The sequence below is a fragment of the Benincasa hispida genome, chromosome 9, assembly GCF_027475165.1.
Source record: "Benincasa hispida cultivar pf3 chromosome 9, pf3_genome.v1.1, whole genome shotgun sequence".
NCBI classification, from domain to species: Eukaryota; Viridiplantae; Streptophyta; class Magnoliopsida; order Cucurbitales; family Cucurbitaceae; genus Benincasa; species Benincasa hispida.
The window spans coordinates 99986171-100000473 of NC_143486.1; the positions used below are offsets into that span (position 1 = coordinate 99986171).

Sequence of the window (14303 nt, forward strand, 5' to 3'; positions counted from 1 at the left end):
CACTAGATATAAATAATCATTTTCCTCCAATTTTTGTATCTCATATATAAAGTCAATCATATCATATATAATTAACCAGTTCAATCATATCATATATAATCGAACTCCCTCTTGTCAATTTGAACATTTCAAACTGACCCAAAAACTGATTCTCAACTTGAATCCATTGAGCTACCAAGGGAACCTTATGGACCTATGGCTTGAAGCTCCAATGGTACGTGAATAGCTGACTAAACTCTTTAGCCACAAGATCCACCATCCATTAACTGCCAGACATTCCACTAAAAACCGACAGCTAAACTCTCCTTACCACAGATATATTTATGTGTTCATCGGATATAACCAATCAATAGTACGATAACCCTTCACAGATGCTCGTAAGTATAGATGGGCCAATAAACCGTTTTGCCCCTGTAATTACATCTAACTCTTTAAGTACCACTGACCCCTCTAATGAACAATACAACATAGTCCTACTATGTGTGGACACTTGTCAGGCCATGAGAAGATGTGTGGCACCACATCGTTCAAGCCTCAGGATCAGCCCTTAAGGGAGCAATCTATCTACTTACCCTTACTTTAGGGAAAGAGTGAATTCCATCTTGTGTAGCTGAGTTCCTAGCTTCCAAATCAGACGAATCCCCAAAGTGGTAGGTTTGAGTCAGCGACCTGGCCACTTGCACCCATACAAATCAAAGGACCATTCTCAATGGCAGGAGTTCCCAACTCACTCTGGATTGAGGTCATGTTACCTATGGTCATCCTAGTGAAGTGAAGTCTCTGTCATGAACGATGTTATATAACGAGATGTTAACACTTCGTGGTTAGGTCTTATACAAACTCTTTGTATAGGATGCTCCCCTCGCATGTCCCCACAAGAATGATCAGGATCAGACCATCTGTAGCAAGCCACAACACATGTAACTATTCCATAAAGCGGTCTGCATCCGTAGCGGATAAGGCTTCCCTCATATATCCATATATTACAGACCATTTTGGTTATCACTTAAGACATGATCCACTTGTATATCACCACATACATGCTTAAGTTACATAATGACAATCAGGGATTTTAGTTTATTGGTTTGTGGTAAAACAAACAAAACACCCAATGTTCGAGGACAAGTAGTGAAGAAAATATCACATATTATACATCAAAAACGTTCGTACAAAAGTGTGTTTACAAATTACAGGACACGAGACTTTAGGGCATCATCCCCAAGCCTAATTGTATTTGTTTTTTAGATTATCTAAAAGCCTAATTGTGCACTTTAAAAGAACTTTGTTCTTGGATTTATTTGTAGGGATCCAATAGCTGAGTTATATGCTTTTAGGACTATCGAATGACAGGTTTAGCCTTGAAAGAAATTTAGGTGGATTTAGGGGGAAGAGATTCACTTCGACACTTTTTATGCATTTATTGCTACTTTGTAGTTTAAATGATGTTTAGGTGGAATTAGGACATGTTTGTGGCTTGGGAGGGGAAGGGGATGTATATGTTGTAATTGTGTTTTAGATTATCTTGAAGCCTAATTGTGGACTTTAAATGAACAAGTTTTGGGCTTATTTGTAGGGACCCGTTAATTGTGGATGTATATGTTGTAATTGTTTTCTAGATTATCCAAAAGCCTAATTGTGCACTTTAAATGAACTTTGTTCTTGGATTTATTTGTAGGGATCCTAGAGTTGAGTTATATGTTTTTAGGACTATTGAATGATGGGTTTAGCCTTGAAAGAAATTTAGGTAGATTTAGGTGGGAGAGATTCACTTCGACACTTTCTATGCATTTGTTGCTACTTTGTGGTTTAAATAACGTTTAGGTGGAACTAGGACACGTTCGTAGCTTAGGAGGAGAGGGGGGATGTATATGTTGTAATTGTGTTTCAGATTATCTTGAAGCCTAATGGTGGACTTTAAAGGAACAAGTTTTTGGCTTATTTGTAGGGATCTGATAGTTGTGGAGATTTAAAGGACGTTTATCTATTTGTTTATGTGGATTTACGACATGCTTATAACGTGGGGGAGGGTTCACGTCTTAATTATAACCAGTTGAATCACTTTTTAGAAAATAAAATGATTGTTTGTGGTGTTTATGTTTTAATTATGAACATTAATGACATGTTTGTAACTTGAGAGAGGGATCATTCCTCATAACCATTTTAAATATTTTGTTTAAGTCTTTGTGTGATTGTTAAGATCTTTTTGTGCATTTTTATTTGTTGATTTTAAGAAATCTTTAATAATATTTGTCTTTCCTATTTCAGGTTGTTCGTGTAAATTCTTAAAGATTGATTTTTTAGAGATTGCGAGAAGATTTTGTGAGATGATTGCTTAGTTTGGTTTAGTATCTCACTTATTTTGGATTAGGGTATTTTGGCTTAGGGAAGATTATTATTATTATTATTATTATTTTGTATAGGATATTTGTAAGAAGTTAAAACAACTCAAATTTAATTGTATACATAGTTTTTGTTCATAGAATTTTATAGCTTGTGTATTGAATATTAGTCTTATTTTGAAATATATAAACTTACTTTTGTTATATTTATCCCCAATTGATTTGTTTGAAGATTAATTTTTGTTTGTGCATAATGAGGTATTAATGAAATAAAAATTGGTTATTTAATTGTTACAAAAAATATATAAAATTATAAACAACTTATACCGATGCAAATAAACATTGGCAGAAATCTATCTATTGAACTGAATTTTTGTTGTTTAGGACTATGTTTTTTCCGATGCAAATTGTATTTTGTTGGGAAAACACATATACCGACGCAAACAATTGCATTGCCAAAAAAAAAAAGTATTTATGCCGACAAAAATAGTTTTCATCGGGAGAAACTTCTCCTGACGTGGATACGATGACGATTATGCCGATGCAAAAAAATGCATTGGCATAACTTATCCCAACATTTTTAATACCTTGCACGACATTCTTTTGCATGGAGAAAGGTGAAAATTTTTGTAGTGTTCTGCTAAATTAAGAGAAAGGTTCAACTGCTCTTCACTACCGGTTTGCCCTTCAACCCAAGTTGTTAAGTATGAGATTGTACTGACTTGCTATGTGACTTGCTACTTTGGCTGATGAGGGGGTTACGAAGGCCTAAAATTATGATTGTATGTGAATGTTGATATCTGAATGATGGATGTATTTTGAGACTGTTTCAAACTCTTTCAGCCGTGATTAAAGACTATGATTGTATGCTAATGATTATGTTGAACTGATAGTGACAGTTAATATTTCTATTGGGCTACGCACATCGTATGTTGTGAGCCTTTAGGTTCACACCTTATGCCTATGATTGTTTCCCTTTAGGATCACTACTTATGTAAGCGTGCCTTCGGGCTCGCCCCTTATGCTTATGCCTATGTTAAAGCTCGTCCCTTATGCTTATGTCTATGCCTATGATGAGTCCTGATAGGAAGGCTAACAGCTCACCTAGTGGGCCTTGTAGTGGGTCGCTTACTGGATATATTTATACTCATTTTTTTCTTTTCATATTTTTCAGGTAAAGGTATAGATAGATCGGTGAATGACAAGAGGGATCCGTGACCTAGTCATTGGGACATGACAATGCTTACGCATTTAAGTTTTAATTTTATTTTATTGTTGGCACGATTTAGGTTAGAGGTTTGACATTTAAATTTTTTTGTTATTTCGTTTATTCATTAGTTAATTTATTGGTTTATTCAATTTATTATAAATCTAGAGTCAGGGGTGTCCGAACAGTGTTTTATGATATTATTATTTTTAGAAATAATAGTCTTGTCCCTTTTATTAAAATTTCTTTCGAGGAATATACATTGTCAAGTTTATACATGTATGTAGTAACATCTTGATTGTATAATAGAAAGTCGGGTCATTACAATATTTAATTAAAATAACATATTTCAAATTTAATGAAAGAATCGCAATTTGAACATAGCTTTATTAGTTAAGACTTATTACCTCCTATGAGGTACAAATCCACACCCTATATATATATATTTTTAACTACCAAAAAAAAAAAAAACATAAAAATGGTAAATTGTAGTTTTATCTTAGCAATTCTCTTTAAAAAGCTTACAATAGAGGTTCTAACGGATATAATATTTTTTGCCTTAAAAGGATGGAGAGATCCAAGAGGTAATGATGGCATACGAAATATATTATTGTAGGTTTGTTAACACGAACCCAACTTAATGGTAAGTGGCAAGTGCTCGTTTTCTTTAAACTGGAAGTTGAAATTTTCATAGTCCACATTTTGTTGGACGGGGGGAACCAACTATCTATAGCAACTCACTAAAAAATGATCTGTCTATGTTAGGTTAATGATATCAAACTCACTATAGGCCAATTCAAACATATTACTTAGTCAAAGTCATTAGATCAAATTGCATCCGAGTACTATACCATTTCTGCAAAACACTTTACTTGTTTTCCGTTTGTATATATATTATTCTTGCAAAGCAGATTGTAACAACAGTCTTTTGAGGGAGAAAAAAAATTACTTACCTTAAACTTAAGGACTTTCCGTGTGAATAGGCCAATTATGGTCAAGTGAGCTCAACTCGAGGATAAAGTATGTGTTAATGACAAAAAAGTATGTAGTTTGAATCCTATACTAAAAAAAGCCTTTGGATCACCATCAAAGCAAAATTTAAATCAATGTCGAAACCAAGAAGAAAGCTAGAATTATGAACTCCAAAGCAAAGACCAACAAAGATTACTTCCAACTTTAAGCTGACTGGGAAATGCATATTGCTCAAAATACAGTTATTTCAGTTTGAGCACCAGTTAAATATACTTTCTTTCCCGAGTTCATGTGAATTTACAACATAGTGAAAAAAAAAACCTCGAAAATCTGAACATACAGCTATAGTTATGCAGAAAAAAGTGCATCTCTGTAGATGAAACTTACATGAACGATCTATTTCAGTTCTTCTATGGAAACAGAAGCATCCGAGCGTCGTCTCTTGGCTTCATGGTCACCCAGTTGCAAGGAAACACAAGGGTCTTCGCTGTCGCTTCGAAGCGAAGATAAGTTTTGGGAAACGGCACGGTCCAGAGTGCTGTTTTGATGGGAGGGAGAGCAACTGAAAAGACTTGGAATGAACTGATGTTCGACGCTAGGAGCCATGTTCATCCCAGATTCAAGATGAAACTCGGTCTCCAGGAGCGGCCGGTCTTTCACTGAAGAAGGTTCTACTTCTGTAGGCATATGCTGGATCTGGAAACCCAATGGCTCAGACTTCTCTTCACTTTTCTCCTTTGGGAGTGTTGTATCAGGAGGAGAGGAGTCTCCGACAATCGACCCGATCACTGTTGCCGATACAGTTATTTGCTCTTGCACTGCCGCTGCATATAGCAATAAATAAACAGAACAAAAATATTTATCAGAATACAGCCATAGAAATGAAACTAACCAATATAAAATCTAAAAAGATGAATGTAAAAAAACAGTCCACGTACCTATAAGGCAAAAAACATGTCATCTTTACCATAAAGAATAAAACAAAAACTGAATACTGAATACTGAATACATTCATTCATCTCCAGGTTTTGCAGTCTTTCAGTCAATTTTTATTGTTATTAATGTTTTGAATACTTTCTCCATCCTATTCTCTGTCCTCTCTTCACACCTCTAAATGCGGTTGACATCATTTATCTAACATTATGGTCCATTATAGAGTTCTATCAAACACATGTTTAGCTCAACAAACAATGAGTTGTTCGAGATAATAGAAAGACTCCAACGCATTTGAGGGGAGGGGTTTAGTGATCTTTTGTTCAAGGGAGGATTATTGAACTTCTAGTTGTTTTCTTTCATCATCAAACCCTAGTCACTAGGGTTGCTACCGCCACTTTCAAACAGAACCTAACTTCTATCGGCTGGAACCATAGCTGTCACATGCAGAACCTCCAACAACTCTCTTTGTTAGCAGGTTCATGTTCGTTGTTTCAGGCCCCTTCACAAACTCGATGTAAAATATGGGTTTTTCAATGGCAATGTTGAAGAAGTGTTTATGAGCTTAGCATCAAGGTTTGAAGTTGATTTGTGAAAGACAGAATGTCAACTAAAGAAATCTCTCTACAGATTCAAACTATTTTAAGGAACATGGTTTGAATGATTTGGGAAAGTAGCTACAAGGTTTGGATTTTTTTCAAAGTCAAGCAATGATCACACTATCTTTTGTAAATTATAAGCATTTGACAAATAGCAAAATTGCAATTTTGTTTATATATGCAGATAACATTTTTCTTAGGGCGATAAAAAAAGCATAATTTACCAGGAAAAACTTACAAGCGTGTTTCAAGTCAAGAACCTAGAACACCAAAGTACTTCCTAGAAATTGAAATTATGGGATCTAAAGAAAGGTTTCTTTGTGAATCAAAGAAAATATATTATTGATTTACTTAGAGAAGTAGGTTTACTTGGGTGTAGGGTAGTTGAGACACCTATTGAACCAAATTTCGGAAGCTACAAAAGATGAAGAAGTAACAGACAAGAAACGGTACCAAAGACGTGTGAAAAACTTATTTATTTGTCTCGTACACGTCTGGATATGCTTTCGCAGTAAGCATAGTAAGCCAATGCATGCAATTGCAAGGACTAATTCACGTTGAAAGGAGCTCCAAGAAAAAGGTATATGTTTTAAAATGTACAATCATCTAGAGGTTGAAGGTTATACTAATGTTAATTGGACAGGAAGTACAATGGATAAAGGTATTGTTCACTTGTTGGAGGTAATTTAGTCACTTCGCATAGCAAAAAACAAAATGCGGGGCCAGATGTAATGCCAAAGCATAATTTAGGGCTTTCACAAATGAAATATGTGAAAGAATATGGATAAAAAAATATTACCCGAAGGATTGAAGAATTGAAAGTTTTATAGAAGATATCTATATGTGTGTACTGTGACAACAAGGTTTTCATCTCTAAAATTCATAACTTAATTCAACATGATAGGACAAAACATATTAAACTCAACATATACTTCGTAAAGAAGAAAATTGAAATAGTATGGTGTGTATTCCTTGTCTTCCAAGTACAGAGCAAACTGTTGATGAATTGACTAAAGGACTACCAAAAGTAGCATTCTAGAGAATGATTCACAAGCTGATAATGGAAGATATATTTGACCAGCTTGAGGGAAAATGTTGTTGTAAATACGATAATTAAGTGTAATTATGAATGATATTTTTCTTCTTATTCTGATTCTGTCTTTTTATGTATTGAATCTTTCTCCTATATAAAAAATTTCAGTATCTTATTTTATCCTAGCATGTATCTTATTTTAATCCTTTCAAGTCTAGAAAGGACATGTAGACATTATGGAATGCCTACCTAAAAAATTATGTGCTACACTGCTGCCTCAGAAGAGTGAGACATTCGGGAGAAGCAACTTAGAAATACAAATGCTACAATAGATCATGCAATTTTAGACATTGAAAGAATGGATAGGAGATGCTTTTGAAGCCCTAACCTTTGAGCCCTTCATCACTTGTGATTAGATCAAGTTCAAGCAGATTGAGAAGACGCCCAAGATCGACGCCACTCGTCCAATTCTCAGGAGGTTGGCCGACTTTCAACTTAAGCCGACCTCGGTTAGCAGTTCCACCCCATATGATCCCAATTGGTTGCAAACTCTCTCGATTCTCACCCTTTAAAATGATGAGGCTTCCACTATCTCCTTCGAGATCAAAAGTTTGTTGATTCTCACCTACAACGAGAAAATCAGTTAAAAAGCATATTCCTTTCTCATCATTGTACTCGAGAGCATAGGCCAAAACAGTTCCTGTAGTCAAGCCAGAACTTCTTCCAACTTTCACCACCTGCTTCCCTATGAGGGTACTGATAGGCGACTGCAAGTCAATAAACTTCACGTCACCAACCTCTCCCACACCTTTTACAGATGTAGTGACAGTTGACATGTCAAAATCATCAGCAAAAGGAATAAATGCCCCATCTGCCCTGACGAACGTCTCTGCAATTTAACAAAATAAGAAGTTAATTGGGATAACCAACGTTTGGTGAGATGAAATGGAACAACGGAGTGGATTGGAAATTTGGAATCAATGAGCTACATGTCTTTTTACCAGTTTTTTGTGCATATGATCTCTATATTCATCATATTATTTTCCCATGTTACTTTGATTGTATAAGGTGGCCTAAAATCTAAGTAAACTTGCTTTTCTAGTCTGCCTTTGTACTAATTGGAGTTTATGCTTTTGTCGCTTTCAAGTATCCTGCATCTATTTTCTTACACATGAGTTTCTAAATTGTCTGCTGGGCTCATTTATCTGAGCAAAGTATTAAGAGGAGTAAATTGTGCAGCAGTATACTGTCACTAGCTAATGAAAGAACCTTTTTTTTCTGGAATAAACTGTATTACCTGGGTTTATTCCAGCAAAAATTCCATACCACAGCTCGTCGGTGATGAATGATGTAGCTCTCTCCACAGCACCAAGATACACCCCCGGCCCAAGTGTCGGTGGAAGAGGGTGAAACATTTTCTGATTTGGATAATCTAAATCAACTGCAACATGACGGTTTGTGAGAAAACCAACTTGTCGACTGCCCGTTTGACTTCTTACTATAGCACCCAAGGTTCCATAGGTCTCCTGGCTGGCCACCTAATGAGGTAGAATTAGATTCAATTTTACTGATACAAAGTAAGTGAAAAAATAGCAAGTGTTCCCAACTTTTGAACTTATGAAACTGCCATTGGTGCCAACCATTTAGGAACTAGTACCTGAGAACCAGAGCCAATGCATGGATCAGAGCCACGCAGATCATCGACAATTTCAGTGTACAACTGTTCTTTAGGAGCAGGGTTGGGTGCACCAAAATACGAGAATTCTACAACATCCACATCGCACCACACACCACCTGGCCCCTGAATAGAATAAAGAATCTAGCATAATTATTAAAGATCGAAGTAAAATTTAAAATACTGTTACTTTACAATCACAAGATAAGGAAGGGATTTTAATATAAAGTAAAAGGAATTCTTCATCAGACCTCCAGGGCAGTGGGCAGGCATTGGATAGGACTGAGCCATTGCTTGTGAACCTTCCTGGAAACAAAAACAAGAATAGCAGGAATATCAGTCAGCACGCCCTTTCGAATACGGAATCCAATTGCCGTTCCAAGACTGTAACAACGCAGGATCTTGCTATGAAAGGCTCTTATTGTCATGAGCTCGAGTAATGTGTTTGCCCGCTGCCCTTTTGGTAATGGATGAAGGATATCTGGTAGCACCCCTTTCTGAAGATTTGCAAAATAATTTGCCCTTTCCTCCGTACCAACGCTTAATCGGATCGGGGTGGGCCATGAAAAGTAAGCAGTATTGAACCCAAAATGCTGTCCAGCAGATGCAAATGGCTGAAGTGTAGGTGAGCTGAAAGAAGGTAAATCAGAGTGACTGCAGCAATTTCTTTCAAGATCCAGCGCTGATTCCTCAGATGGAGTTGAACCGGAGCAGTTGATCCTCCTATTGTGTCTTGTCTGCTCCATTATATGGCTCACCTAGTGATACAAAGAGTGAAAAAAAATGAAGAACAAAATTCTGAAATAAATCAACCTGTTGATGGAATGACAAGGAAAGTTGATAAAAAATAGTCAAAACGCAAGTACATAACTGATAAACTACCAACAGTGCCCCCCCCCCCCCCGCAAAAAAAAAAAAAAAAATGATAGGAATTGATATATACAATCTTTTATAATACATTCATGATATTCAACATATAAACTATTGATACAAATTGAGGAAGAAAGCTCTTCCAGTTAGGTGCTGGGTGAAGTTCTGCAATGAGTGCAACCCTCGTGTTTAGTTGCAAATGTTAAGTTTCGAACCCTGAGCGGACTATTAGTGATATGCCAGCAGGATAAGTTACAAACTCCAGGCCACCTACTCTAATATGATGTTGAACTACCAACCCACAAGATCTAAAAGCTTACGCTACTTAAGCTGATAGATTAAGTTATGCTTAATATCCTATACAGGTATTCTTAACAATAGCTCAATTTATGGAAAAGCAGGAATAGCATTAACATAGGGAAAAGTAAGTTATTATGTCCAGCCTCAATACTCAGAACTGAAAGAAACTAAACCAAATAATAAATTAGTTGTAGTGGTTTGCAAAAGACTAGCTGCCAATGGTTAATTTATCTCAAAAGACAACAATATAACCAATAAATTGGAACCTGACACTCAATGATTAAGCCAGCCAGGACATAAAAGGACAAGATGGTATAAAGTATTCCTAATTCACTCACCTTAGAAATAACATAAACATGGGCAAGAAAATAAGGGAAAGCTGAAAACAAAAATAGCAGCAAACCAATCTGTATTTCAAGAAAAAAGTAAAAGCACAAAACACAAAACACAATAGTATTAGACAATCAGAAACCCAGCATCAGAAACAATCAAATCAACTCATAACCAAGTAAATAACAAATAAACAAATCAAAGGGCAACCTAGAAATGGCAATCAAAGGGGAAAAAGAGAGCTGAAACTCACTCCAAACAATGAGGAGTTTGATGGAGATGACACTGAGAGCTGAAATTAGAGTGCAATCCTTTGAAACAAAGGCTAACCCATTGAAGGTTTGAACAAAATTAGAGCATGGGTTTTGCTCAGGGAAGGGAATAAACACAGAAAAGTGAAGCTGAGCTCAGACAAAGACAGAGGCTTCTGCACATAAACATTGAAAAGTGAATGTTTGAAAGAGAAGACATTAGGATGGAAAAAGGTAAAGTTAAGGCAGGTGAGTGGGGGCATTTTTTAATTCGCTTAACAAAGAAAGGTTAAGCGATGGTGGGAAGACGTGTCCACAGTGATTACATTCTTCCACTAATTCTATATATTTCTTCGGTGCAAATCACAAGGCGCTGTTTGGTTTGGTCTTAACCCAATCGGGTTGCCCTTCTTTCTTTTTCAATAATGATTATTATTAAGACTGTTTCTGGGTAATGGTTTATAAATATAACATTGTCTAATAGACAATAACATTGTGTTATATTTAAGAATATTTTTAATAATTTTATTATTTAAAATAATTCTTTTTATTATTATTATTAGTTAAATTTATTTAGGGTAAAAAAATGAGATTTAAACATTTGACATCAATGAAAGGAGAAATACATGTGAGTAATATTTTAAATTCAAAACTTCTACTTTAAAAATGTCTAATAAGTATTCAAAATTTTTATTCAATGTCTAGTAGATTTTTGGAATATTCTCACTTTTTTTTTTCATTTTTCTTTTCTTAAAAATGTATTTTGGGTACTTGAATTTTTTGAAAACAATAATTTAGTCATGTATTTTCAAATTCATAACAATTTAGTCTATGAGCTTTAATAAATAATAATTTAGTTTCAAATTTCGAGTTTCGTGAACTTTAGTTATTGGCGGTGATATCTGTTAATTAATTTAAATTACTACGAAGTGATTTTAAAATTAATTTAAAAACGGATGAAAAAATATTGAAATTTAGTTAATTATAATTCTTTTTAACTTTTTTTTAAAAAAAAATCTATATTAATTAACATTAAAGACTAAGCATGAGTATTTAGTGAAAAACCAAGGTTATAAGTGTAAATCCAAAAATATATGAACCAAATTGAAACAAAACTCCAACCTCATAGCTAAAATTTTAATATTTTGAAACATATGAACTAAATTAAAATCAAACTAAAAACTTAAGTACTATAAGGTTGTTTGGGGCGTTGAGTTGATATAGAATGTCTGAAGTTCATATATCATATATCTGTGATTGAGTTTAGGGGTGGAAACGGTTCGGTTCGGTGGTCAAATCGAACCGAACCAAATTTTTTAAAATGTGAAAACGGACCGAACCGCATCGATTTCAAATTCGGTTTTGGCATTTTAAAAAAATTTATGTTATATTCTTTTTTTAATTAAAAAACTGTTCGGTTCGGTTCGGTTTTAAATTCGATTTTGTTCTTCAAATTAAAAGCGGTTCAGTTTTACTCTTTTTTTAAATATATATATATATATATATATATTAGTTAAAAACGGTTCGGTTCGATTTCAGATTTGATTTTCGAAAGTGAAACTGTACCGAATCGAATTAATTCGGTTTCAAAATTTCTTCAAACCGGATCGAACCCCATTTTTCGGTTTCTCTGAGTTTTCGATTCAGTTCGGTTTGATTTTTAGAAACGGTTCGCTTTTTGCAGTTTGAATGACCACCCCTAATTGGGTTGCAGAGTTATTTAGTCTAAGTTCATATGTCTGTCATGAGATGCATAATTGAGTTCATATGTCTGGAATATGTGGTACGGTTTTTTGAATTCTAAACAATCTATTTTTATGATTACTATTTTTATTTTGAAACTCTTTTATTCAATAATTCTACTCATATTTTTTTGAATAAAATATTGATTACAATTTTTTTCTTTTAATTGTTAAAGTTTTTCTTTCTTTCTTTCTTTAGGTAATTAACAACAATTAACTCATTACATTTTGTATATAAATACGGTTGAATAAAATGAGAAACCAAAGATAAATCAAAACTTTTGATTTTTAATTTTTCTCCATAAATTTCATTATCGTTATCTTATTTTTCTTCTTCTTCTTGCTCTGTATTTTTACTATGTCATTATTTCTTTTATTTGAATCTCCCTCACCATCTTAGTAGCCAATGGAATATCACCACATTTCTTCAACAATTTTAGTTTCAATCCCTCCAAATTTGGAGGATCATCAAAGAATAAATCTTCATTTTCACTAATTCTTGCTAGAAAATATTCTAGGAAAAATTCTTCATTTTATGGTTTTTTTTGGTTATATTTTACGTATTATTCGTCTAGATATTATTAATACTCATTTGATATGTGAATTCAATTAAACAAAATATATCTTATAATTTTTTGTGTATAAGTATTGCATTTAATGTAGACAAAATACTATTATTTATATAATCAACAATCCTACAATATACTTTAACAGTCATTGATCTTATAATAGTCGGAAGTAGTTGTCGAAGTTGATTATTGAAGATGGTTCTTTTGGAGTTTGTAGTCGAAAGTGATTGTCGGAGCCTGAAGTTGTTCGCATGAAGGTGGTATTGGAGTTGGTGATTGGAGTTTGTCATTAGAGGTAATTTTTGGAGCCTGAAGTTGGTCCCACGAAGGTGATTATCGAAGTTGATCATCAAAGATGATTTTCACTAGAATTCGTAGTTAGAGGTGGTTGTCGGAGTTTGAAGTTGGTTGCAAGAAGGTGGTATTAGAGTTACTTGTCAGATTTTATCGTCATAGGAGGTTGTTGAAGCCCCAAGGTGGTCATCGGAGTACTCGCTCAAAGGTTAATCATCGAAGGTGATTTTTATCGGAGTTTGCAGTTGGAGCATACGAAGGTGGTTGTCGAAGTTGGCCATCGAAGTTTGTTGTTAGAAGTGGTTGTTGATGCTTGAAATAGGTCGTTAGGGTTGGTCGCGCAAAGGTGATCATCGGAGTTAGGTCACCAGAATTGTCATTAGAAATGGTTGTTAGAGCCTAGAATTGATTATCAGAGTTGGTCATGTAAAGGTTGTCGGAGCTCAGAGTTGGTCGTCGGAGTTTTCATCGAAGGTGGTCATCAGAGTCCGGAGTTGGTTGCCAGAGTTATCATCGGTGGTGATTTTTGGAGCCCGGAATTAGTTCCCGGATGTGACAATGATAGTTGTCGGCAGTGGTTGATGGGTGAAACCATTAAAAACAATGAAAGAATGGAGAGTTTGGTGAGTTGATAAAATAAAGTACTCAACTCCACCGACATTTTAAATTGATAGGTCAGACGTTGAGTTGGCATATTGTACAAACTCAACTCAACTCAACTCATGTTGGTGAGCCAAACACCCCCTAAAAGTAATACTTTTGAAACCTATAGATCAAATGAAAATTGGATTAAATACCTAGAGACCCAAAATGTGTTTTTCCAATAATAGTCCACAAGTCTTCCTCTAAAAAAATCCATTACAATTTTCGAAAACTATCAATTACGAATTGAAAATAGTGTTTCTTTTTAATTACAAAACATCACGGAAATTGGATCAAGTGGAGCATCATGTACAATCATTATTGATTGTATACAACACTTGTAGAGAATGCATATCGAACCAAGAAGTTGGGGAAGAGGGAGTTAACTGGAATATCCACTCCTTATTTGATCCAAAAAGTTTGTGAGTCCCGCTACTAAAAAATATTAATTATATATAGTGAGTTCAATTCACAACTTCTCAAACTTCATAGCTATATGAAATTCACAAATCCATTATTTATTCCAAACACCTACTAAATGAATAAT

At 34.6% G+C, this 14303-nt stretch overlaps 1 protein-coding gene across 3 annotated transcripts; it reads right to left on the reverse strand.

The window, feature by feature from the left end:
- Positions 1–4696: 4696 nt before the first annotated feature.
- On the reverse strand, positions 4697–10956 carry LOC120086047 (Trypsin family protein). 3 transcript variants are annotated; one of them, XM_039042466.2, is made up of 7 exons: positions 10512–10829; positions 10267–10335; positions 9010–9516; positions 8741–8884; positions 8381–8621; positions 7472–7972; positions 4697–5342 (listed from the first exon to the last, which is right to left on the reverse strand). In XM_039042466.2, the coding sequence occupies exons 3-7, from the start codon at positions 9502–9504 to the stop codon at positions 4915–4917; spliced, it is 1809 nt and encodes a 602-aa protein (XP_038898394.1). In that variant the 5' UTR covers positions 9505–9516; positions 10267–10335; positions 10512–10829; the 3' UTR covers positions 4697–4914. The 3 variants fall into 3 exon arrangements, with proteins under 3 accessions (XP_038898394.1, XP_090174083.1, XP_038898393.1); XM_090317957.1 differs by having other exon boundaries at positions 10469–10826; XM_039042465.2 differs by lacking the exon at positions 10267–10335 and having other exon boundaries at positions 10512–10956.
- Between the last annotated feature and the right edge of the window lie 3347 nt (positions 10957–14303).

What these genes read in the sequence shown, in the direction of transcription:
- LOC120086047 (XM_039042465.2), bottom strand. Translation starts at nt 9,504, where the DNA reads ATGGAGCAGACAAGACACAATAGGAGGATCAACTGCTCCGGTTCAACT. An exon ending in GCATTGGCTCTGGTTCTCAG is followed by an intron (nt 8,622 to 8,740) that starts GTACTAGTTCCT and finishes CTACCTCATTAG; the next exon opens with GTGGCCAGCCAGGAGACCTA. An exon ending in TTTTGCTGGAATAAACCCAG is followed by an intron (nt 7,973 to 8,380) that starts GTAATACAGTTT and finishes GTTAAATTGCAG; the next exon opens with AGACGTTCGTCAGGGCAGAT.